Raw genomic sequence first — 24283 nt, forward strand, 5'->3', positions numbered from 1 at the left:
TATATTTGATGTTCTTCTTTCAACTTTAGTCTCGTCTTATGTGATACAAAGGTATTCTACATTTTTTGGTACTTTCAAAGAATGTGTGTATGGAACATGGGAAAAAACAGAAGCTGGTGAAAGACACATTATGTGTTCCTAATACTCAGATTCAGTCTTCTGACTGTTGCATTCTGAATCAGCTGATTTTTGTGATGCTCTTTAAAAGGAAGTCTCAACCTCACACATTCAGTAATCTAGCTGGGCTGTTGTCATGGCACAAAAAATGTGGCCAGCCACTTTCTCCTACAGAAGTCAAAGCTGGCAAAGACCACTGCAAAGTACTAATATGACTTGTAATCATTTTAATTTGTAAGTTGCATTGAGTCCCAATTTGGGAAAAAGGCAGGGTGTAAAATATAGCTAGTAATCGTAATTGTAATCATCATAATCATTTCCATCACTACCATTTTATAAACAATTAGGAGAGTAATTTATTAGAAGGAGACATAACACATTAGATCAGTGAATTAGCCTTGGATATGTTGTCTTAGGTACAGGTTCATAAAATAGTTTTTGGGTGCTGCAATTATATTAACTAAATACAGGTTCATTGACAATAGATAGACATTAGAAATAAGAGCTGGGAAATGGTACGATATACAGTCTGCCCTCCCTATATGCGGGGGATCCGTTCTGGACTCCCCCATGTATGGAGAAAAGACCGTATGCTCAAGCCCCATAGGAAATAATTAGGCATGTGCATGCAGTGGTGCGCAGGGCGTGGGTACGTGCCTCATTACTTCTAATGGGCCTTGCCTTCTGCGTAAGCTCAAAGCCATGGAAGGCAAGTCCGCCTATGCAGAGGGCTGACTATAATTGGGTGGGGTGCAGAGGCTGAAGGTGAAGCTTCTCTCTTTGGCAATGAAATTTTGTGTATGTTCCAGGGTTCTTCTTACCACATTTTATATGACAGAAACATTGGAACCTTCTGGAGTGCCCTCCTATGAAGTATGAGAAACTATTACTGAAATCGTAGGGTCAGATCAAACGGTATAGTTCAGTCTCAAATTCCAGCAGAATATGGATTTTTCTATACTCTGCAGACCTCTGCAGAACCAAAAACACATTTTAAAGGTTTCTGCAGTCCTCCAGAGTACGTAACAAGCACCAACAGTTGAACAACATTGAAAGGCATTAAACATCTATTTAAATATCAGTACCTATTAAAACATGGCAGAATTTTTATTGTAATTCACTTTAGAAGAGACAATAATTACTACAGTAGGCGTGTTTCAGAATATTGACAACTATGGTTTAGATTCTATCTCAACCAGAGCTTACAGTAAATACCAGATGAAAATTGTTTTCTGTTAAATAAATAGTATATACACAACTCAGTGAACATACCAGAAAAGCAGCAGAAATGCCCACATCCTGCTTATTAGATGCTACAGAATTATCCATGGCATTCATGCTTAAACGATTGGCCCAGAATTCTTCAGCACTGATCACCTGACTCACAACAAGATCTTTATAAAGTTGAAACAAAACAGGATCTTCTTGCAGCATTCTGGTAAGAGAAGATTTAAAGCTATTTGAATGTTATGTTTCTTCGAGTATAGGAACTAGATTTTATGTGCATGTTAGAAATGAATATATTTTTAAAGCAACAATATTTTGCAAGGACTTCAGAAGTTATAACCTTTGAAAAACATGGTAAAGCTGTATGTCACAGAGGTCATTCACACTTACGTTTTTGAGCTGAATATATCCGGATCGCATGATTGATGCGATACCGAATCAAAGTTCACTATGTTTGCCATGATCGAAGCTGTCCATGTAACTCTGTTGACGTCGTTCACATTACCATTTGTATCAATTTAAAATGAAGCTGATTTTTCTACTGTTCTCTAGTTTTTAAAAAAACTGTCAAATGATGCGCATCTATGTTACAATGTTTGGGGGAATCCCCCCCCTCTTTCAGCCTCAGAGGATAGTGATGGAAAGCTCCGCTGAACAACCCTTGCCAAGTAACCCCTGGGATAGGTTCGCCTTGGGGGAAGTCACACTCTCTCAAGTCAAGAAACCCCATGGGTTTAAGTGCGGGGTATAAATGCAATATAGTATGTGTGGAAGAGCTTTATTTGCACCAACTTGGAAGTGGAGTCTGCTATGGTTTTATTTCTTAGGAAAGAGGAAATGCCCTCTAACCCCCATCTCCATTGACAGTTTTTTTAAAAAAAAAAAGTCAATCAAATCATGCACACCTTTGACATACCAATGGTGTCAGTATTTAAACTACTGTGGCCACGCAATAGGAAATGTGCATAAGCTATAAAAAATATTTTTATTTTTTAAAAAACACACCATCTAATGATATTCTTAGAAGATCCCACTCCCTGGCTTTGGTAAGCTCTGGCAATCAGCCATCGGTGCAGATACAGGGAGATTGCAGAAGAGAAAAAAAAACAACAACTGGGCTGGGCTTTAAAGAGACCACTTTAGCAATCACAGGAAGTTTGAATCCACTTCATTTCTGGAGCTGCTTTTTTCACTCCCAAAATTGAGTGCCGAAAGGGGAAAACAATGGCACATGCTTGATCTGCCCCCTGCACATTAACCTTTCCCTTCCTGTGCTCTGAATTGAATCAATAGCAGGTTACCATTTGCGGCTGGCTAAAAAAAGTCCAGTTCTTTTGAAAAGATGTGGTAAAATCCCTGGCTCCAAAAGAACTGGGTTAAATGTTTTTTGTTGCTAGCCCCCCCCCCCCAACTGAGTCTACTTGGTGTCAGTGTGAATGACCCCGAGATAACCGGTTTCCTCACCAAGCTATTTTGTAGTGTGAACGGACCCAGAGTGTATTTTAATGATGAAGGCAATCATTCACTGTTCCCTTGGCCTTCTACATATATATTGTCAATGATTTCAAACTAAACTATATATGCTAATTCAAAATACATTACACTCTATAAAAGTAACAATTGTGCTGTCCCCACAACTTTGCACTATTAAAAAAGCAAGCGATGCTTCTTTTACAAAATGGCTAGGCATCTCTCAAGGCTTCAGCCGCACAGAATTAAAAGGGAGGCTGGTATATCAAAGGCACAGTGGGCTCTCTTATTATATAGCCATTGTCACCTGTTTTTTTCTTCAAGTTCTTTATTTGCTTTCCTCTTGAACTTGGGTAACAGCTGCTGAAGAAGATCCTTCACTGCATCTCTCTCTTTTACTGCTGTACTTTCATTAGAAAAATGGAAGTTGGTTGTGTCTCCCGCATGAAGTACCAACTGAAGCTGTATCTTAGCTTTTCCTTCAGGACTGATTTTCTGACCTATAGTTAAAGAAAATAAATTACTTAACAGAAATCTCTCTGCCCATTCATTTGCGTATAACAACAAAGAAACTGCCCTATAATCAGGGTTGTATGAGCACAAGATTCAGCTGAAACCAAAGCTCAATCAAGTTTCTTTGAACCAGTTCAGCTGATGAAATGGGTTTCCTTCAGAAGTACACATATTTAAAGTATACCTCACACAATGTATGGGGTATTCAGAAAAACAGAAGTCTGCCTCTAAAATCAGTATCTAAAGTATTGATGCTCTGAAAAAACTCAGGGTGGAGTAGGCACAACAAATGGTTTGAATGAATGACAGGTACACTTTCTAATCGTAAGGAACATATTGTCTGAATTCAAAGACATAGCTGTGTAAGTCTGAAAAATCGGTATACAAAAGAATCTTGTAGCACCTTTGAGACTAAGTGAAATAAATAGTTAGGATGAGCTTTTGTAGACTTGAACCTATTACCTACATGCATCTGAGAAAGTAGGCTCAAGTCAATGAAAGGTCATGCTAACAACTTCTTTCTTTCAGTTAGTCTCAGAGATGCTACAAGATCTCTTTGCACACTGATTTTTGTCAGAAGTTTTTGATAGAATCTTCTGTGCTTCTTTGCCTTAGTATTTTTGTTAGCTGGTGTTCAAGATGCAGAGAGAATGCTTAGGGGGCATCTATTGTTTGTAGCTAACATTAAATGGCTCCTACAATTTCCCCTTCATAGCTCCTGATTCAACTCAAATCCTTTCCTTACTCTCCATCCCAGAAATGATATTTTCCTCCAGTGTTTTTATCTCTTTTGTACAGAATATTGTTACAATCCTTTGTTATTTGTTCAGCTTCTTATATTTGTCTTAAGTTAATTTTCCATTTCCTCTGGATTGAGAATAAAAATTAACGATTAAAATTTTTAAAAATTTAGCTCTTGTTTCTTGTACTTGTTAGGTGAGAAGTTAGCATTGTATATAAAAGGGTTTGCATGATTCTATAAATAAAAGCTGCATGCTCAGACAAGTGTTAGGTATTTAATAGAATTGTTACTTACATTTAATATCTGCATACATATGGCTGATTGTGAATCGGTCTTTTCCCTCAGGTGCCCAGGCTATTCTTTCAGCCATAAGGTAAAGAGCGCCATCCTGTTTCTTTTGACGTACCTTCTTTACTATTAGTAACACTTCTTCAGATGATGTTGCCATGATGGCTATAGAGCACTGCATTAGAAATAATAATAATTTTTTGGTATTTGTTCTTCATAGACAGAGTGTCCATCCAACATATAACTAGTAATTGAGTCCCATCCTGGCTTCCAGCCCCTGCCCCTTTTGTTTTGGGGGCCTCATCTAAATATCTTCTCCATACAGGAGACTGAACCGCTTGCCTGTAGAGTATGTTTCATCAAACAATTCTTGCATGGTGGCAGATGATAGCTCTCTGCCTCTTTCCCCCCCACAAAAAAGATAGTAGCTTAGATTACTGACATACCCTACAAAATAACACATGTCTCTAATTTATTCATTAGCTCTGTAGAGACCCTGTTCTCCCTCAATTTATGTTTTCCCTTTGCATTTTGACTGTTTTCCAAGATCTATAAGGGACCTCATTTTCCTCCAGCTCAGACTCCTTATGTCATCACAGCGAGTGCAATCATGCATTCCACAATAGTCAGAAATTCAAAGTAAGAATATCATGAAATCCCATTGATCTGTACATAAAGACTCTAACTGTAAAATAGAAAATATGTATATAAACATATTATAGTTAGAGTCCAGTTTTTTGAACCACATAGATTTTATAGCTATTATGCTGAGTTATTGTAGTTAACAATTTTATTATTGTTGGATTTTGAGAGCTAGCCAGTGAAGAAAGTAGATAAGAAGAAAATAAATTTGGTGGTGCTGGAGAAGAGTGGTGAGGATACAGTGGACAATCAAAAATACAAACAAATGGGTCCGTGAATAGAGTAAGCCTAAAATCTCCCTGGAAGCTAAGATGATCAAACTGAGGCTGTTGCACTTTTGACACATCATGAGAAGGCCTATCATTAGAGAAGACAATAATACTAGGAAAGTAGTGAGAAAGAGAAGACAGCACAGCAGATAGCTAGATTCAATTCGGAAGGTCATGGGCATGAGTCTACAATACTTAAAACAGAGCAGTGGAGGACAGGAAGTCTTGGAGATGTCTCATCCCCATTAGTTGAGGTCAACTTGAAAGCTGTTAACATCATGGCATTTTAATAGATTTGGTTGTGATGTAGCATCTTTTATGTTCTGGAGCTGTTTCCAAGGGCATGGTTTTAAACCATTACTCTATCATGTGATAATAAATTCTACAGTTTAACCATGAGCTGTGTGAAGTGTTGTAATTCCCTTTGAATCTTCACCATTTAGTAAATGATCCTGGGTTCTGGTACTATGGGAGAATAAGAAAAGCTTATTTTCCATCCACGTTCTCCACACATAATTTGTCATATCTCTATCATGGCGTTTAGGCTGTTTAACCTGCTCCCTCTCCTTAAGCAGAGAAAAGCTTTGATCACTTGCTCATCAGAAATAATATAATAATGATGATTTATTTATAGACCACCCAATCACAAGGAATCTGGGCAGGTTACAACAATAAAAAATATAGAGAATACAATAAAATAAAATACAAAAAATAAATACAATACAATACAATAAAAGAGAGCGATGTCAGTCACAGTAATTCAGTTAGGCCTGATAGAAACTGGGCCTGTCTTTTTCACTCCCTCCCAGGTGTGTTTTCTCCGCACTCAAAGCTGAGAAAATCTTCCTGTTTCAACAGTAACAAGGGTCAATATGCTGGCCAGACTCACTGCTGGATCATGGCCCTTTGGAGGTTTCCTAGATGGCAATCTTCTCCTTTGCCCAAAAATCAAAACAACAACCCCTCCCAAAACCTCACCACCTTTTCTTTAAAGTAGGAATGGAAACTGTGCAGCTCTCCAAATGTGGGTAGACTGCACCTTCATCATTGATCATGCTGGTCTGTAGCGCTAAACATTTTCCACCCATGCTCTAAGGAAAGTGATAGTGCAGAACATAATCATTACCGTAATAGTTATATTTAAAAAAAATATGGTTAGTTAAAGCAACTCTTCAACAAAACACCTTTCATGTTTGCTTTGTCCCAAATGAATAGCATACAATGGATAGCATTTTTGTAAGCAACTGGAAGTTTAAGGCATTAAAAAGGCACTAATACTTCTTGAATTTCTCTTTTAATTAACAGATTTTGTAGAAAAGGTCTCTTGATCTTCCTTTATTATTGCCAGGATCTGTTTCTTTGTATTGATTGTTGTAGTACAGTCAGCCCGCTCCATAGCCAGGCTTGCCTTCTGCAGTGTTGAGCTTACATGGAAGGCAAGCCCCGGCAGAAGTAATGGGGCACATACATGACTTGCGTGCCCTGCGCCCCCCATTATTTTCAATGGGGCTTGAGCATACACTCCTTTCCCCATATGTGTGTGTCTGGAACGGATCCCTCACGCATGGGGAGGGCGGACTGTCATTCTCTTTATTCTTACACACTAACCGTTGGACAGTAGTATTCTGGTTATATTCCTGTCTCTTTCCTTTTGTTTTTCATCTTTCTTTAACTGCTCGAAGCATTTCATCTGACAACCATTGTTTGTTCTCTTCTTTCTGGCACTGGTATTTCTTTTTATATTCCTCTTTGAATTCCAGAGTGTACAGACCTGTGATAAAGGCCGGCCTTGGGGTGTGCCTCCACACGATACACACCCCAATTCCATCCCCATGCCAACATGACACCTCACCACACAGCGGGCAGTGTCCAGATGACACAGCGCCAAAGGAGCATTGAAAAGCCATGGCGCTGGTGGCTATGGCACCCTTTCCACAGCACAAAAAAGATCTGTTTTTTGTGCTGCGGAAAGGCCAGATCTTGGCAGTGGCCCCAACCCAGTGCTAAAAGGGGCTGCTGCAGGGCGCCCCTTAGGGGTGGTCTGTCAAGCCCCTATGTCTCTATTCCTGTCTCCCTTTCATTTTCATCTTTCCTTAACTGCTTGAAGCATTTCATTTGACATCCATTGTTTGTTCTCCTTCTTTCTGACACTTGTATTGTCTTTTTACATTCCTCTTTGACTATGTCTCTAACTTCTGTCCATAAATCCTCTGGTCCTTAGTTAACTAGGCTCAATAATATGAATCTATTTCTCACACTATCTTTAAACTCTGTTGGGATGTTCTTCAGATAGTATTTTGCCATGTGATTGTTTTAGTGTTCTTCTTCAACTTTATTCTAATTTTGGATATTAAAAGTTCATGGTCTGTGCGGCTGTCTGCACCTGGTCTTGTTTTTGCTGCAAAAAGGAGCTTCTCCATCTTCTGTTACCTATTATGTAATCTATTTTGGTTTTGTCTTGACCATTCAGTGATGTCCATGTGTACAATCTGCTGTCCAGTTGTATGAAGGTGTTTGCGATGAATAGATTGTTGGCCTCACAAAACTCCATCAGTGGCTGCCCTGCTTTGTTTCTTGAACCCAGCCCATGTCTCCTACCTATCTTTGATCTGCTCTACATTTCAGCTGCCTATGACTGCCAAGAAGTCCTGTTTTGGCAGGTTGTCAGTTAGTTTATATGATGGAATACAGGAAGCATCAATTTCTTCTTCCTATGCCTCTGCAGACACATATACTTATATTATGGTTATGTTTACTGGCTGTCCCTGAAACCTTACTGTCTGACTTTATCTTTGCTCATGTTTCTCACAATCCCTGTACCTATAACATGGGTGGCACTGCTACAGACCTTTTCCCATTGCTGAATATTTGTGCTTCATGGCTTCCCATTTTGTTTATTACTGTAGTGCCCTTGTCCATAGCTCTATTTGCACTTATCCTCTGTGTTGCTCTTTTAGTTCTCTGTATATGTGTCCTTTTAAAGAACCAGTGTGGTACAGTGGTTTGAGACCAGGGTTCAATTCCCAATTTGGCCATGAAACCTACTAGGTGACCTTGGGCAAGTCACATGCTCTCAGCCTCAGGGGGAAGCCATGGCAAACCTCCTCTGATCAAATCTTGCCAAGGAAACACCATGATAGTTTTGCCTTAGGGTTGGCAGCACTACTGCTATTGCCCAGTATTTATTTTATACCCACCGTGGGTTTACTCCAGATCCCCTTTTACTTTTTTCCTTCTGATCATTTTCTTTCTCCATTATAAATGATGGGATAGCAACATGGTTCCCCTCATATAAAATGGTAAAATCAAGCTTTGATTTTTTTCTATTACTTTTTGGAATTTATATTTATACAAGTTTGTATTTTAAAACATTTTCAAGCCTTGGATGGTTGAATCTGCGGATATGGAAGGCCGGCTGTGTATGGCAAATCCACACAAGCCTTTATGTAAGGATTCTAGGGAAAAATTGCAGAACGCCACTAGCCTACGTCTGCACACAAAACTGGACAAACATTAGCAGTATAGGTCACAGATATCTCAACACAGATGGGTGGGCTACAGGTCACTTTGGGCCTATCTGAAGAGCCACTTTACTGTTTACTTGCAAACACCACTAAGATGGCTATATGCACGTATGTGTGGGGAGGAAGGGCAGGAGCTGCAGTGCTGTAATGCTCACTTCCACAGAGGGACCCTAAAGCAGGATGGCTACCGGAGTCTGTGGAATGAAGCAGATATAGTGGGCCCTTGGTGTCCCCAAGGTTTGCTTCAAGGACCCTGCTGTGGATACCAAAATACAGGGATGCACAAGTCCCATTAAATGCAATGGTGTAGTAAAATGGTGTCCCTTACGTAAAATGGCAAAATCTAGGTTTGCTTTTTAGACTTTATACATTTGTTTTTACGTATTCTGAAGCTGTGGATGGCAGATCCATGGCTATGGAGGGAACACCGCATCTTCCTTTAAGGAATCTGACCTACAGAGCAGACCCTTGGGAATTGGTGAAAACAGGATTTAGAGAAAACACAATTCCATAAGGAAGTACGCTTTGCCCGATTGATTGTCTAAGTGTCTGGCCTTGGCATCCCCTGAAGTTTGGCTTCATAATGAAATCTGTGGTGCTGCGAAGTGACAGCCCTTGCGCAGAATGGCACGGTCGATTTGGAAGTTAAGCATTTTAGAAACCATTTTCAAGCCCTGGCTCTGGGGGAAGATGGCCCCTTCCCAAGCCAGCAGAAGGCCCTTCTTCTGAACTTGTGCCACAGAGTTTTACAACTCTCCCCCTGGGACCAGAATAAAGAAGGGGGAACCATGGAGAGAGGCTGCCCAGAAGATGGGAGAGAGAGAGAGAGAGAGGGAAGAGCCAGAAGACATCCGCACGGGAGACATAGCTCGCTTTGGCCCCGCTCTAACTCGCTGTCTGGCTCATGGCTATGGCTCCGCTCGGGGCCCACAGCAAACTCGAGCGAGGCAACGAGTGGAAGCGGGGCCAATCCGGGCGATGTCTCCAGTGTGGATGCAGCCTGCGTGGGTTCACCCCCGCCGCTCTTGTCCGGCTCCTTACCGTGAGATCAGCCTCTGAGGCCCGGGCCTGTCACCCGCGGTCCTTCCTTCCTTCCCGGCCGGCAAGCCGAGGAGCGCTGCCTGGCAGAGGCGGACAGAAAGGCGGAGGGGGCTAACCGGCAGCCAGGACCGCCTGCCCCTGGGCCATCGGGCGGCCGGAGCTCGGCCGAGGACGGACACGTGACCGGAAGCACAGCACTTTCTCTTTCCTATATACACACACGGAAGGGAGGGGAACGAACCGCGTCACGTGACGCCGCCGCCGCCGCCATGATGCTTACCCCGCTCACGTGACGAAACCTTTGAGCGCCGTCCTGGTCACGTGATGGTTCCTCCTTCTCCTCGCCGCCGCCATGACAGTCCCCTGAGGGAGGAGGGCATAAAAAAGGGAGGGGAAAGGGTGACGAGACCATAACACGCTCGGTCCTCCCACCCCGCCTCCGTCTCTACAGGCCTGACAAAGAGTGAGGTCAGGTCGGGCGAATCGTTTCCTTTTACCTTTTGTTGGTTCCGGATCGGTTCCAAGTCGCCGCCGCCGCGCTGAGGAGGAGGAGGAGGAGGAGGGGGAGGGGAGACCTTGGGCGAGCAACGGCCCGAAGGGGAGGGGGGAGAAGGGAGGGAGTGGGCGTGCGTGCGCGTGCGCGGGGTCTGTCCCGCGCGCTCTCGTGTCACGTGACGGGGGCGGGACGCGCGGGATCTGGTGACGTATTTCGGAGGGGGCGGGGCGGTCACGCGGCGGCGTTAGTGTTGAGGCAGAGCGAGGCCCAGAGACGTCTTCTTCAGGAGCTGTCATCCCTCCTCAGGGGCCTCGGTGCCTGCTTTGGGTGTCTTCCCAAGGGAAGACAATCCTCAGAGGTAGGTTCTCCCCCCTCGTTCATTTATTGTGCCTGCTGTATCCTCACCCACCGCAGAAATTAATGCAGTTTAACGCCTCCCTCAACTGCCTCGGTTCAGTGCTTTGGAATTATAGGAACTGTAGTTTTGCCAGACATCCCGCTTTCTCTCCTCCTGGAGCAGCGCTCTGGCATTTCCCAGAATTCCACAGCACTGAGCCACGCAGTTGACAGTGGTGCCAGGTTGCATCCATTCCGGTGTGCGCATACAGCCACAGTGTGAAGTACGAACGATGGTGCAGACGATCCTGACCTTTGCTATTCATGATATATAATCATAATCATCATAATAATCATAATAATATCTGTTTCTCTGTTAGAAAACCAACCGGAGCGGCATACAATTCAGAATCCCAGCATTGCACAGTGTAACAGCCCGGTCTCCCCACCCCCCTCAGAAGGGCAATTAAACATGGGACAATTAAAACAGTGTGTTAAACGAAGCATGGAATAAAGTGATGCATAAAGGTTTCAGCTCAGGATCTCCTGGAGTCCTTCATAGCTGCTGCCTAGTCCTCTGGTTCCTTGACTGCCACTCGCCATCATTTCTGCTTTCCTTAATGCTCAGCGGTTAACCTGCCTTTGCGCTTCCTTCCTTGATCTTCTTCAGCAGTTGGGCCAATCTTTGCTGTCTTCTGATAGTAACATAGTGTTATTTGCATATTGTTGATTGATCATTGTTGGCTGTTGATGTTCCTTCCTCCAGTTTTCACACTTTCTCTTCACTAAGCCTATAGTCTTGCTTTTCATATGAAGTTCTTGGTTAAATAGACTAAATAGATGCTAAATGGACATAATAGCAGTAGCATGCAGTCTTGCCTGAACCTTTTGCCAACTGTTTTGTTTCTCTTTGTTCTGTCCTGACAGCAGCCTCCTGTCCTGAGTACAGGTTATGACAAGAATGATTCAGAGACATAGCCAGGCTAATCTGGAATATCATTATCCAAAGGGTTGCTGCTGCACCTAATTTAGAGTGGGTTAGCCATGCAGGTGAAATATTCAAAGGACTACAGTATCATGTCTTGTGGCACACCCATTTCCTTAAGGGTGACCCATAGTTTCTAGTGACCTATATCTTGCTTTGCTATAGGCTATAAAGCACAGCCTCATTGTCTTTTGAGACTCTTCAGCACTTTCCATTATGCAGCATATGTTTGCTATGCGATGGCACTATACACTCAAGAGTCTTAGCTATGCTGATCTGCAATATCATTATCCAAGAGGCTCTTGCAGCACCTTTGAGACTGTGTGGAAGAGGCTGCAGGGTAAGCTTTTGTAGACTTGGTCAACAATAACATGATTTCTTTTTATTTATCTAACATAGGGAGGGTTAGCCATGCCAGTGAAATATTCAAAATCATGTGCAGCTGAAATAGAAAACATAATTTATAATCTTGAATTGTTTAGGCGTTTAGCTCTTCCCAAATTGCTCTATGATGTTGGCTGATGGCTTTGAAAATCTGCTAAGATGATCTTTACAGTACTGAGGTGTCCTAAACATGGCCTAATTTTGAGAGCGTAGAGGCTGCTTCCTTATTCATAGGTAACCAGTAATGGTTCTGGGATAGTCCTTTTAGGAGTACTTTGCACCAGATGTGCTGCTACAAAGCTGCACTCTGTGGCTCAGATGTGTCCTTTGTGCTGTTACCTAACTGCCTATTCAAGGCTTCATCTGTGCCTGTGAGTAGGATAGGGAAGTAGTAACTGAGCGTGAGGAACTAAGAACCATGTTTCTGTCTCTGAGTGGTGTTTGCTTTATATGCAGTGGCAAAGTTTCTCTCTTTTGGGACAATAGTTGCTCTCTCTTTTTCCAACTTGCAAGACAAGTCTCTTCTGACTATAAAATCAACAAGAGGTTTATCATGTCACAGATATGATTTGCTTGGAATTGTAACAAATCTTTATCAGACATATGTTATGTGTTTTGATATGCTGACTGCCAATGGTGGCTGAAGAATGCAGAAGAAATACACAAACCTGTAGTTTTGCCCTTGCCATTTTGCTCTGCCTTGAATTAATGCCTTCTCTTTGGAGGAGAGCCCAGTATGGTAGCAGGCAAAAACTTCTGCTCTGGTTTTATCAGTTTGTGGATCTGTTTTTATGGTATGCAGTTGAGCTTGAATCTGGGTTTTAAGTTCATTATTCAGCATGAGATGTAGAAATGAACTGAATGAAGGAATTCTTTCACATATCTTCCCTTTCCACCAACTTGAGCTTTGTATGGGAGTATCTCTATGAAGAAGAAGAAATATAACAATGATGACTGGTGGACCCAGGGTCAGTGGGCAGTGGTTAAACCACTTCTAAAAAACCTTCCCCTTGGCCCCCTGGACAGAAATAATTACAGGCCACTTTTGCTTTTACCATTCTTAGACAAAGTAAACGAGAGGGCAATCGCCATTCAACTGTAAGCAGTCTTGGAAGAAACAGATTTTCTAGATCCATCTCAAACTGAATTTAGGACGGATTACGGAGCTGAGACTGCCATGGTCGCCTTAGTCGATGCTCTCTGTCTGGGTACTGACAGGGCAAGTGTGACCCTGTTAGTGCTCTTGGACCTCCCGGCAGCCTTCAATACCACTGACCAGGGTATCCTTCTGGAACCCCTGGGAGAGTTGGGTATTGGGGGCCCTGCGCTCTCGGGCAGATTCCAGATGGTGTCGCTTGGGGACAGTTGTTTGGCCAGGAGGGAGCTCAAGTCGGGCGTCCCTCAAGGCGCGATTCTGTTCCCAATATTGTTCAACATTCACATGAAGCCGCTGGGTGAGATCTTCCGGAGACATGGGGTGGGGTGTTATCAGTACGCTGATGACACCCAAATATATTTCTCTAGGTCTCAGACTGATGCACTAACTAAGGATGGCGTCTCTCCTCTGGATGCCTGTCTTAAGGCGGTAATGGACTGGATGAGGGAAAACAAACTCAATTTGAATCCAGGTAAGATGGAGGTATTTGTAATAGGGACCCCTAATCCGTGAATGGAGTTATGCCAGCCAGTTCTGGATGGGGTCACACTTCCCCTGAAGGCCTCTGTCCGCAGCACGGGGGTGTTCCTGGACTCATTGCTTCAACTGATGGCTCAGGTGGATGCGACTGTCAGGAGCACTTGCTATCAGCTTCGGCTTATACGCCAGCTGCAACCTTTCCTGGAGCGGGAAGACCTAAAAACAGTAGTACATGCTCTGGTAACCTCTCGACTTGACTTCTGCAATGCACTCTACATGGGACTATCCTTGTGCCAAGTTCAGAAACTTTAGTTGGTACAGAATATGACAGCCAAGCTGGTCACGGGCACAGCTAGAACTGCCCATATTACACCGGTTCTAAAATCTCTCCACTGGCTGCTTATCAGTTTCCGGGCAAGGTATAAGGTGTTGGTTCTAACCTTTAAAGTGCTACCTGGCTTGGGTCCTGAGCGCCTACTTCCATACAATCCTCCCTGCACACTTCGGTCCTTTGGGAAGAATCTGTACAACCTAAGAAGACCAGACTTTCAGCGGTGACCCAGAGGACCTTCTCATCAGCCGACCTGCCGGACGAGATCTGCCATATTACCACCTTGGAAGCCTTTAAAAAGGCTATTAAGACAGATCTCTTCTGGCAGGCCTTTCCAGACTAGGTTTGATCCATTAGACTTGCCTCCCCTTCCATTGATACTGATATCAAAATTGATTGATACCATTGCCCCCGTCCCCCCTCCTCTAGAGGAAGACTCATTTCTAGCACTAATCTGCCAGAAATGTTAGTGTATTCATATTGGACAGTTTTAAATTTTTTGATGTTTAATCTTTTTTTTAGGGGTTGATAACTGTTTTTATGATTGGGGGTAGGGTTTCAGGGTTTTAAATTATAATTTTAATTGTTTGATATTTTATTTATACTGTTGGAATCTGCTTTGATTCCTTTGTGAAAAAGCAGAATACAAATTATTATTATTATATCTGCTTCACCTTTAGTCCATATTCAGTTGTCAAAAATGCTGAATTTTTCAGAGTTCAGACAGACTCTTAGGGCAGGTTCACCTTCCAACTGATATCAGTTCCACAAGCTGACACTAGAATTTAAATAGCATAAGAGCCTCATGTGCAAATGCCTTATGTAAAATAGCTTTGGGTTTATCATTAGTACTAGTACTTCGTAGGGTTCACAACTCTTTAATTCAGAAAATACTGTAGAAGTGTTCACTCTTAAGCTTGTTTAATCTGCCTCTGTATTTCTTGTGAAATTAGGTCTTCATTTCCCAGTTCCAACTGAAGCCTTGTGATGGAACTGAGAGTAGCTTGTCTTAGATTATTTTTCACATGATATCTTGGAAAACGTCCATGTAGCAATTTATCTTCTACATCTCATAGATATATGAAGATAGACTACTCTTTCCTCTTCAGGCTTTCTGTGTTGTAGCTGTGCTTACTTTGCGGTTCAGCCATATTTGCCACAGTTTACTATGATTAGAGATGTTAAACTCCTTGGACAAGTAAAGGTGTCTTGTACTGTTGAAACAAACATTTTGAGAATTTTAAGTCTTGCGAGATTTCTTGTCTGCAGCAAAGATAAGACAGCTGGTACTTTTTTGCTTTTTCTGCAATTTGCATAGAATGTATGTATGCAAACTATGTAATTTTCTGTTGTAAAGCAAAGAACCCATCTATAGTAAACTCAGAAGAACTGGCAATACAAATAGTCCACTGTTTTTTCCCCTTTTTTAAAACCACTTTCAGCAAAGCAGTGCGTATCATATTTACCTCTGTAATTTGCTCATTAATTGGTCTCACAAATGAAAAACATCTACGTATGAAAGGGATCTGGGAGTCCAAGTAGACCACAAGTTGAACATGTGTCAACAGTGTGATGTGGCAGCTAACAAGGCCAATGCGATTTTAGGCTGCATCAATAGAAGTATAGTGTCTAGATCCAGGGAAGTAATAGTGCCACTCTATTCTGCTTTGGTCAGGCCCCACCTGGAATACTGTGTCCAGTTCTGGGCGCCACAATTAAAAAAGGACATTGAGAAACTGGAGCGTGTCCAAAGGAGAGCGACTAAAATGGTGAAAGGTCTGGAAACCATGCCCTATGAGGAACGACTCAGCGAGCTGGGGATGTTTAGCCTGGAGAAGAGAAGGTTAAGAGGTGATATGATAGCCCTGTTTAAATATTTGCTAAGGTGTGGAACTGCATGGGGACCAGGAACCAATTCTCCCCTTACCCCCCTGCAAGCTGCACATCCCACCAACAGCACTTCTAAATAACTCTGTTTTGGTTAGTGTCCTTCCTGAAATGGTGACCAGAATGTGAGGCTGGAGGATTCAGGGGCAGCATGTGGTCATCCATTCTTCACTTTGAACACCCTGATCTAAATCAAGCTGCTAAGATTTGTTGTGGTGTATCTCAGGAGCTCTGGAAATAGGAGGCCAAGATCTACATCTTTGTTCAAAAATGTTGTGGAAGAGGAAATAATTAGGGTTATCTGAAAATACAGCATTCTTGGGTAGGTCAGTTACCAAGATAAGTCTTCTGTTAGAAAGGCATATGATAGGCTGTTACTATGCCTGAGTGCAGAAGGTGTTTTAGAGGTTACAAGTCTCTTACAGTTTGGAAGGTGAAAGGAAGCAGAATGTAGACTAGAGCAGAACTAAGAGAGGAAGAAAAAAATAAGTTGCTTACTTTTGACAGGTTAGTTGATGTTAAAAGCACAAAAAAGCCATTGAACATAATTACGTTACTCTCCTGATTGGAGCGCGTGAAGAGCATTTTTGGACTAAATCAGCTGAATGATGCATACCATCAGCTGACTTTACCAGAAGAGTAAGGGAGTTTTGTTCATAGAAAGTACATTCTGAATTAAACAGAGGAGACTTTTGAAAAGTCACATCCTGAGAAGATCACATAATCTTGTTCCATTCACTACATACACATACATGGAAGTATGTTTGCACTTGGAAGTATGCATGCGCAAGAGTTTGCAGCTATAGAAGGTTATGAGTTTAGGATGCTCTAGATGCAGTATCTTATTAGCTGTTGCCTAATTGATATATGATAAACTTTTACCCAGTCTTTTGTCAGAATGAGCTATTCTTTTCAAATGTCATTTTGCACTAACCTTATGAGTATACTGTGTTTCATTCCTGCTTAGATTTTTTAAATTAGGCTGATGCCTTTTTGTTTCTTTGCAGTATCTGGAATTTCTTCTGATAAATTATATACATTTAAAAAATATTTTTGTGGATCAGGAAGACTTGTATATTGTAACCAGTGTATAACTATTGTAGCTTACTGTAACCATATATTGAGTATGTATCACACCACAAGAAAATGTATCTGCTTACTGAGAATATTGATTAAATGATCTCTAAATGGTTTACAGTCGGCCCTTAGTATCTGTGAGGGATCTGTTCTGCCCCCCCCCCCCCCCCAGGATACCAAAATCCACATATGCTCAAGTTCTCTTGTCCCCAATGCTTGCATGTGCATGTGGCCACACTGCCATTAGGGATAAAGGGACTTCAATGGGGGCACGTGCATATGGCCACGCCGCCATTAGGGACAGCCCATGTTGTCCCCAGACATGGCATGTGAACATGGCTGCCCTGCCATTGGGGACAACAGGAGCTTGCTGTCTGCGGATGCTTGAATCTGTGGATGGCAAGTCTGTGGATACCAAGGGCTGACTGTACATAATAAAAAAGAGCTTACAAACATAATGTTTACCATTTTGGCAAGAGTAAGCTTTCACATTTGGATCTTTCATCTTGAACAAAGGAACTCTCATATCTAAACAGATTCTGCCTGTCTTGAAAAGCATAGAAACTATCTCCTGGCCACTCCTGGTCATAGTTTAGGAAGGAATTAGATATTATCCAGGCCAAAACAGAATTGTACATATTGCACAATTCTGATAGGGTGGCTATTCTATTTGCAGTTATCACACAAATGAGCTCAGTGGAGTTGATCCCCTCTCTTGGTGACATCGGTTCTTTCTGTCTGGGCCTTAGCAAAAAAGCAACCCCTTCCCAGAACGCCCCCTCCTCCCAAAATAAAACTAAACTGGATAGATGGGTCCTGCTGTCACACTGTTCTTCCATCAGATTGCTGATAGATGAAAAGGAGGCTTCTCCAGGTGGGCATAGGTAAGAGTATCAGCTGGGCATTTGTAAAAGTAAGAAATGTCTTATTGATGTTTCAGGAATGTTAGATCTAGAGGCTGAAAAGGAAAAATAAATGTTTAAAGAGTCAAATATTAGATAAACAGTGCATCCCATTTCATTCTTACAGGTGAAGCTGGAAAATGAAGCAGTAACAAATGTTCCTCAATGTTCCTTATGTGCCAGTGATGTCTCTGCCAGGGATACCTGAATCTTACAGTCATGTATTGGCAGAGTTTGAATATCTTGGTCCTCTGCTTTCTGTTCTCAGACTGGATTCTAGTCGTTTGAAGGTGCGTTCAAGTCACTGTCCAGGACTTCTGTAGCATTTAGGAATCTTATGTATATCATGGCAGTTAATATGGGGCACATTGATTTGGGGTGTGGTGCTTTCTGAATGTATTCTAGAAGCAGAAGATAGCATTAGACTTCAATTGGTGTAAAATGAGTAGACAGCTGTGCCCATCCAGGTGATGTTGGACTACAATTCAAATGATCTCTAACCAGCAGAATAGTAAGAGATCATAGCAGGTATAGTCCTGCAGCATCTGGAGGGCAACTAGTTGACCACCTTTTGTGTAAACACTTACAGCTTTCTGTACTCAAGCGAAGAAAAGAGTTAAACAAAAATGATATGGAAAATGCTGTTGAGAAAATGGCAGAAATCTTGATGGCAAATGGTTTTTCTAATTAACTTATTTTTGAGGAAAGGATATTGTCTGTAGTTTACAAATTACTTAATGAAGTGGAAGGAACAATGTGACAGTTGGTACTACTGGTTTCAGGAAGTAATTGGGGCACTCTGTGTCATTGGTCATCATGCAGAGGAGGTAAAGAGGCTTGTTTAATGTTAATGAGGCTGGCTTTGACTGTAAAGCTGAGAAAAGTTCAGCAGTTATCTATCTGATGCAGAATTCAGGATTCTTAGGTATTTCCAGGTAAAGGATTCCTCTGATTAAAATGTGGGAGATGGGGACTGCTGTTTTACAAAAACTGAAAACGAAATAAAATAGGGGGAATTCCTTTTTAAAAGGAATGAGGATTACATTGAAAAAAAGGGCCAGTAAAGTAAAGACCTACAACTGGCCCCGTACATGTGTGTCTGCAGAGAGAGTGAGTGTGCATGTAATAATGTTTGTATAGAAGAGGAAAGAGAACAAAATTAGAAGCTATAAAAACTTTTTTGGGGGAGAATACCCATACTGATCCCTTATGACTTGTGTCTGTTTCTAGTGTGGCTGTGACATTGGAAAAAATTGGTGCTGTTTTAGATTAACCCTAATTTTATGAAATGCCAACTATGTACAAATAATAAATAACCAAATGAAAGAAAAATTTCCCAGGTTTTTTGAGGAGATGGTTGAGAAATGTAACATATATTTGCAGGGCAAAAGAGCTATCTTTTCCAACTTTTCAGACAAAATTTTCCAATGCCTGGTACATTTGGAGTGTGAGTCTGATTAATATTTCTGGTGAAATTGCTGAGCGTTGCCATTCTTCATTACATTAAAATATAGTTGAACATTAAACATGAACTAGGCCATTTCTTCAAAATAAGAGACAATGTCTTTTTTGCTGTTGTACTAAGTAGCCAGTAGCAAGAATGTTGTCATTGGGCCGAAACAGATGGCCTGGTAAAGCTGGCTTCTACCCGGCTTGGGGTGTGGCATTTAGGCATGTCATGGCCCTGAGGTGCCTGGAAGCTGCACCGGTAGAGGTGAAGGGGTGGCTTTTCCCCACTCCTTTTTCTGTTCCTATTTGGAGCGGAAGCTAGCTGGATTGGGGCCATTGTGTGCTGTTGCTGCAGCCCCAATCTGGGTCTCTCAGGTGCGGCACTTTTGGTGCTGTCTTTTTCGCCCCACAATCTGGTATAATACCTCAGTAGTAAGAATAAACACATTGTAATTCGCTTCCAAGTTAACTTTGTTCTTGAAAGTGCAAAGAAAACCAGTTTTGATTAATTCCATATTCCCATACACAATATTGATTATTAACCGCCTCTCTCTTTTCTTTAAGTGCACATGTATATCGGTTTCTCGGAAATGGTTGGCACTAGGTAGTTCGGGTGGAGGTCTGAACCTTATCAACAGGGAAAGTTGGAAACAGAGGCTTTTTCTCACTCATAAGGTAAGATTGAATGAACATTTTAAGGAATCTCAGACTGAGAATAAAATATACCATATATACTCGACTCATGTATATATAAATCAAGGACAGGTTTTGGGGACAAAATTATGGATTTTGTCATGACAGGTGGATAGGTCAAGGGTAAAACATGGAGGCTCCTTCAGTGTATGAATGTGTGCGTGCAGCAAGAGAGACTCTAATTGAGGCTTTTTACTTCATTGTTTCAGCTTTTGTTTTGTCCTTCACTCCCCAGACAGTCACCCAGGACTCTTTCTACTTGGCGCAAGAGAAATATAAAGTGCTCTGCCATCTGCATGGGGAAATCTGAAAGAGCTACTATCATATTACCATATTGACCCATAAATAAGTTGACCTGGGATTTTGGGGTCAATTTTGGGGCATAAATTTCTCAATTTATAGATGAGTATATGCAATACCATGGAAAAGCTGATAAGATGGCTTCATTAAAATCTCCAACAATGAACTTTCATTTAAAAACATCAGTACTGTTTAATTAAATACTGTTTGTTCTGGTGGTAAAGCCCAGTCTTTGCAATTACTTTTTCATTAATTTGTTTATTTGGGAAATACTTTCAAGAGATTAAAAGTGGTTAATGCATTAATGGGAACTAGAATTTTGCACCAAAAAAAGACAGTGAGTCATTAAAAGTATATTTTAAAAAAGATTTCAAGGTGGAAAATTAATACAGAAGACTTGTTTTCCAGTTTGGAGCCATGGGTGACGCAGTGAATCTTAACAGAAGAAATCCGACCATTTAATTTTTTTTTATTTCAATAGGAGGGTGCCATTTCCCGCATCGCCTTTGCCGTATATGATGAGGACTATGTTGCTGTAGCTACCAGGTGAGAACATTTTGAAAAGTCAGTTTATTGTTTTTAGGTTATAGTAGTGATTTTATTTTTCTATGGGTTCATGTACATTAAAGGTACTAAACAAATAAATAAAATATACAATGCCACAAAAGGAGACATTTCCACTTCAGTTTTCCCTTAGATACAAATTTGACAAGCTGTGATTTGTGCAAACTGCTGCTTCGAGTTCTGGATTGAGAATAAACTGGTTTCCACAAGCTAACATTTGCCACATTAAAATGCAGCAAACTGATAGTGAAAGTGTGTCACCTTCTCTTCTATACAACAGAGGGAGAAGAAGAGGAAGGAATGCATGAACGAATTGTGTGGCTCATTCTTTGGCAACAAGCCATAATTTGTCACTACATTGGAGGTGTGCCAGTGTACACATTTTCTCTAAGCCAGAGGTGTGGAACCTTTGGCTCTCTCCATAAGTTATCATACATCTCCCATAAACTTGTACTCTTTGCTATGGTAATATCAGTGTGGTGGGAATTGTAGTCTAATTCCCTGGGGCTAGAGGTTTACCAGGCTCTAAGGATCAGAGAGAGACATGGGTGTGATATGGCAGTTTGCCTATTTGCCTAGTTTTCAAGCATAATATTTGTAAATATATTGCCATCATCCTGGGCTTGGATGGAGAGAAGAGGCATGCCCAGCACCAACATGCCTAGCCCTAAAGGCAGATGAAGGTATCTCCTTCCATTCCAAATGCCACCCCCTTGTACTTGAAGGGAGACAAGAACTGGCAGTTTCTGCTGGACCTGATTCCCTTCCCTACTGCCGTTCCCTTCTCTTTTTGTATCATGTCTTTTTAGATTTTAAGCATGAGGTCAGGGAACTGTCAAATTAACAATTTGTAAGCCACTCTGAGAGCCTTTGTGGCTGAAGAGTGGAGTAGAAATACTCTAAATTAAAATAGGATTTAAAAATTGTTAAAAGCTTTTGATTGTACAGTCAACCTGCCCCTTACGTGGGGGGATCTGTTCCAGATACACATACCCTACATAAGGGGAATTGAGCATATGCTCAAATCCCATTAAATATAATGGGGCGTGCTCTGGCGCATTGTTGGGCACATGCCATGGGTGCGCACTCCATTATTTTTGTTGAGGCTTACCTTCTGCATGAGCACAAGTCTGCAGGCCAACTTTATCTTTTCTTCCACTGAAGGACTCATATTAATATCTATTTGATACTCCTACTGGAGAAAGTGGGAAGACCTAATTATTGCTGGTCCTCCCTATACACTTGTCCCTCCATATTCGCTAGGGTTAGTGGTACAAGACCCCCGAGAATATGGAAAAACCTCAAATAACAAAAACACCACGTTTTTACCTTAGAGGATCCCTCTCTAGGAATCTCTAGGTCCTCCAGGGCAATTCTGTGGTCAATGTCCGACAGACACTGACCATAGAACTGCACTGGAGGAGCTACAAAGCCCTAGTAGAGTAGTCTCTCTAGGAATCTCTAGGTCTTTCAGTGCAACTATTGGTAAAAGTTGACCATAGAATTGCACTGGAGGACCTAGATATTCCTAGAGAGAACATATTAATCAAATCCGTGAATAATCAAATCCACAAATATCAAAGTCGCAAATATGGTGGGATGAGTGTACTTCTCACCATTAGCTTGCCCTTATTTCTCCAGTCATTCTCCATTTTGCCAGGCGGAACATTTCATTAACAAAGTTCTGCTCATGGGAATTTTAGATTCAAGCCTAGTAGGTTAGTTGCTTTGTCCTTTTGTAAATGAGTGGGTTTTTTAAAAAGTCAAAGCAAAACCTGCAGGATTGTATTATTTTATCATTAGCACTGATTTGATTTCATGCTTGTTGTTGTTGTGTGCCTTAAGTCATTTCCGATTTATGATGACCCTAAGGAGAACTTAGCATGGGATTTTCTCAACAGATTTTTTCATGAAGGGCTTTCCATTGCCATCCTCTGAGACTGAGAGAGTGTGGCTTGCCCAGGGTCACTAAGCCATTTCATGGCTGAGCTGGGATTTGATCCCTGGTCTCCAGAGTCATAGTCAAACACTCAAACTACTACATTCAGTGTTCACTATATATTCAGTGTTCACTATTGTAGAATATGTTGGTTGAAGGGTGATATAAAATGTTTAAAATAAAAAAAATTATGTGTTCTTTATTTTTACAGTCAAGGCCTCATTGTAGTCTGGGAATTGAATCAGGAACGTCGTGGGAAGCCAGAGAGAGTTTATGTTTCCTCTGAGCACAAAGGCAAAAAAGTGACAGCTTTATGTTGGGATACTAATGCACTCCGTGTTTTTGTTGGTGATCATGTGGGGAAAGTATCTGCTATCAAGATTAATACATCTAAGCAAGGAAAGGTACATGTTCTGAGAGATCTGGAAAAAAAAGTAATACATTTTGCTTCTGTGTTTTAAATGAATGTTCTGATATTGCTGAAATAATCTAGTGTGCATTTCTTCTGTACTTTTTCTATAGGCCACTACCACATTTGTGATGTTCCCTGTTCAGATTATAACCACTGTTGACTCTCGTGTGGTTCAGCTTGATTATTTGGATGGCAGGTTGCTTATCTCTTCCCTTACTCGCTGTTATTTATGTGACACTGAGAGGTAATTAATACATCATTGTACTAGTGTCTGATATATAACTTTAATGCCCTGTAGGTAGGTGATGCCCGCCCAACATCAGTTTTATTTCTGTTAAAAAAAAAGACTATCAACATTTTTTCTGAAATAAAAATCTCCTCCTCTGGCCTTTAGGGGTCAATTTGGTCATGTCTGAGTGCTGTCCCCAGTCTGTTTTTAACTGATGGGGGATGCTTTTCCCAAAATTGGAATTAACTTCTGGTCACTTCTTGTTTGGCAAAAAAGGCTTTTCCTGGGAATCAAAACAAGCCAGTTGTTCTCCCAACATGGTCAAACTGACTCCTTCAACTCCTTGGAGCCAGAGGATGGCAGAAAAAAAGTGAAAAAATTATTGAGTGTGCATGCCCCACAGACCTGGAGACATTAAACAAACCATCTGCAGGACTGCTTTATAATTCTTTGCATCTTAAATAGTATTAATTCTGTCACATTGTTCTTTGACATTGGTCAATTCTGCATTAAATTGTATCTTGCCTTTTGGTAGCCAGGCCATCAAAATTTTTCTATAGTGTTTTAAAATACAAGTTTTACTACCTCAATTCCCCCTCCAGTTCGTTAGATCTCAAAAAAGTGGTTTTCCTGAGCTTCTTGTCATATATTGTAACTGTCACATCATATAACTTTTAATAGGTAAAGGTAAGTCAGACTATTGTTTTCCCCATTTCAAGATACTGATGCCAAAAAATAGATGCTTGTCCCCAATTTGTTGCTTTCTTTGTCACCACTTTTTGAAGAAAAATAGTAGGTTTCTATAGATGCTTCTGAATAAATGTTTGCTT

At 41.4% G+C, this 24283-nt stretch overlaps 2 protein-coding genes across 7 annotated transcripts in view; one reads left to right on the top strand and one right to left on the bottom strand.

The window, feature by feature from the left end:
- GTF2H1 (general transcription factor IIH subunit 1) overlaps window positions 1–10455 on the bottom strand; it is a 25694-nt gene extending 15239 nt beyond the window's left edge. Inside the window, exons 1-5 of one of the 3 annotated variants that reach the window (XM_042456431.1) lie at window positions 10331–10455; window positions 10114–10196; window positions 4364–4532; window positions 3122–3314; window positions 1390–1552 (exon numbers count right to left, since the gene is read on the bottom strand). In XM_042456431.1, the coding sequence (XP_042312365.1) occupies window positions 1390–1552; window positions 3122–3314; window positions 4364–4517 (510 nt within the window). In that variant the 5' untranslated portion in view covers window positions 4518–4532; window positions 10114–10196; window positions 10331–10455. Of the gene's footprint in view, window positions 1–1389; window positions 1553–3121; window positions 3315–4363; window positions 4539–9833; window positions 10032–10113; window positions 10197–10330 lie in introns of those variants that run through there. The other 2 variants (XM_042456422.1, XM_042456416.1) reach the window with 2 other exon arrangements.
- The window catches only part of HPS5 (HPS5 biogenesis of lysosomal organelles complex 2 subunit 2), a 50957-nt gene continuing 36825 nt past the window's right edge, over window positions 10152–24283 (top strand). Inside the window, exons 1-6 of one of the 4 annotated variants that reach the window (XM_042456385.1) lie at window positions 10152–10301; window positions 17995–18157; window positions 19881–19991; window positions 20791–20855; window positions 23024–23216; window positions 23335–23468. In XM_042456385.1, coding sequence (XP_042312319.1) covers window positions 18023–18157; window positions 19881–19991; window positions 20791–20855; window positions 23024–23216; window positions 23335–23468 — 638 coding nt within the window. In that variant the 5' untranslated portion in view covers window positions 10152–10301; window positions 17995–18022. Of the gene's footprint in view, window positions 10307–10538; window positions 10688–13600; window positions 13663–17994; window positions 18158–19880; window positions 19992–20790; window positions 20856–23023; window positions 23217–23334; window positions 23469–24283 lie in introns of those variants that run through there. The other 3 variants (XM_042456394.1, XM_042456375.1, XM_042456403.1) reach the window with 3 other exon arrangements.

This window comes from Sceloporus undulatus, chromosome 1, assembly GCF_019175285.1.
Source record: "Sceloporus undulatus isolate JIND9_A2432 ecotype Alabama chromosome 1, SceUnd_v1.1, whole genome shotgun sequence".
Classification (NCBI taxonomy): Eukaryota; Metazoa; Chordata; class Lepidosauria; order Squamata; family Phrynosomatidae; genus Sceloporus; species Sceloporus undulatus.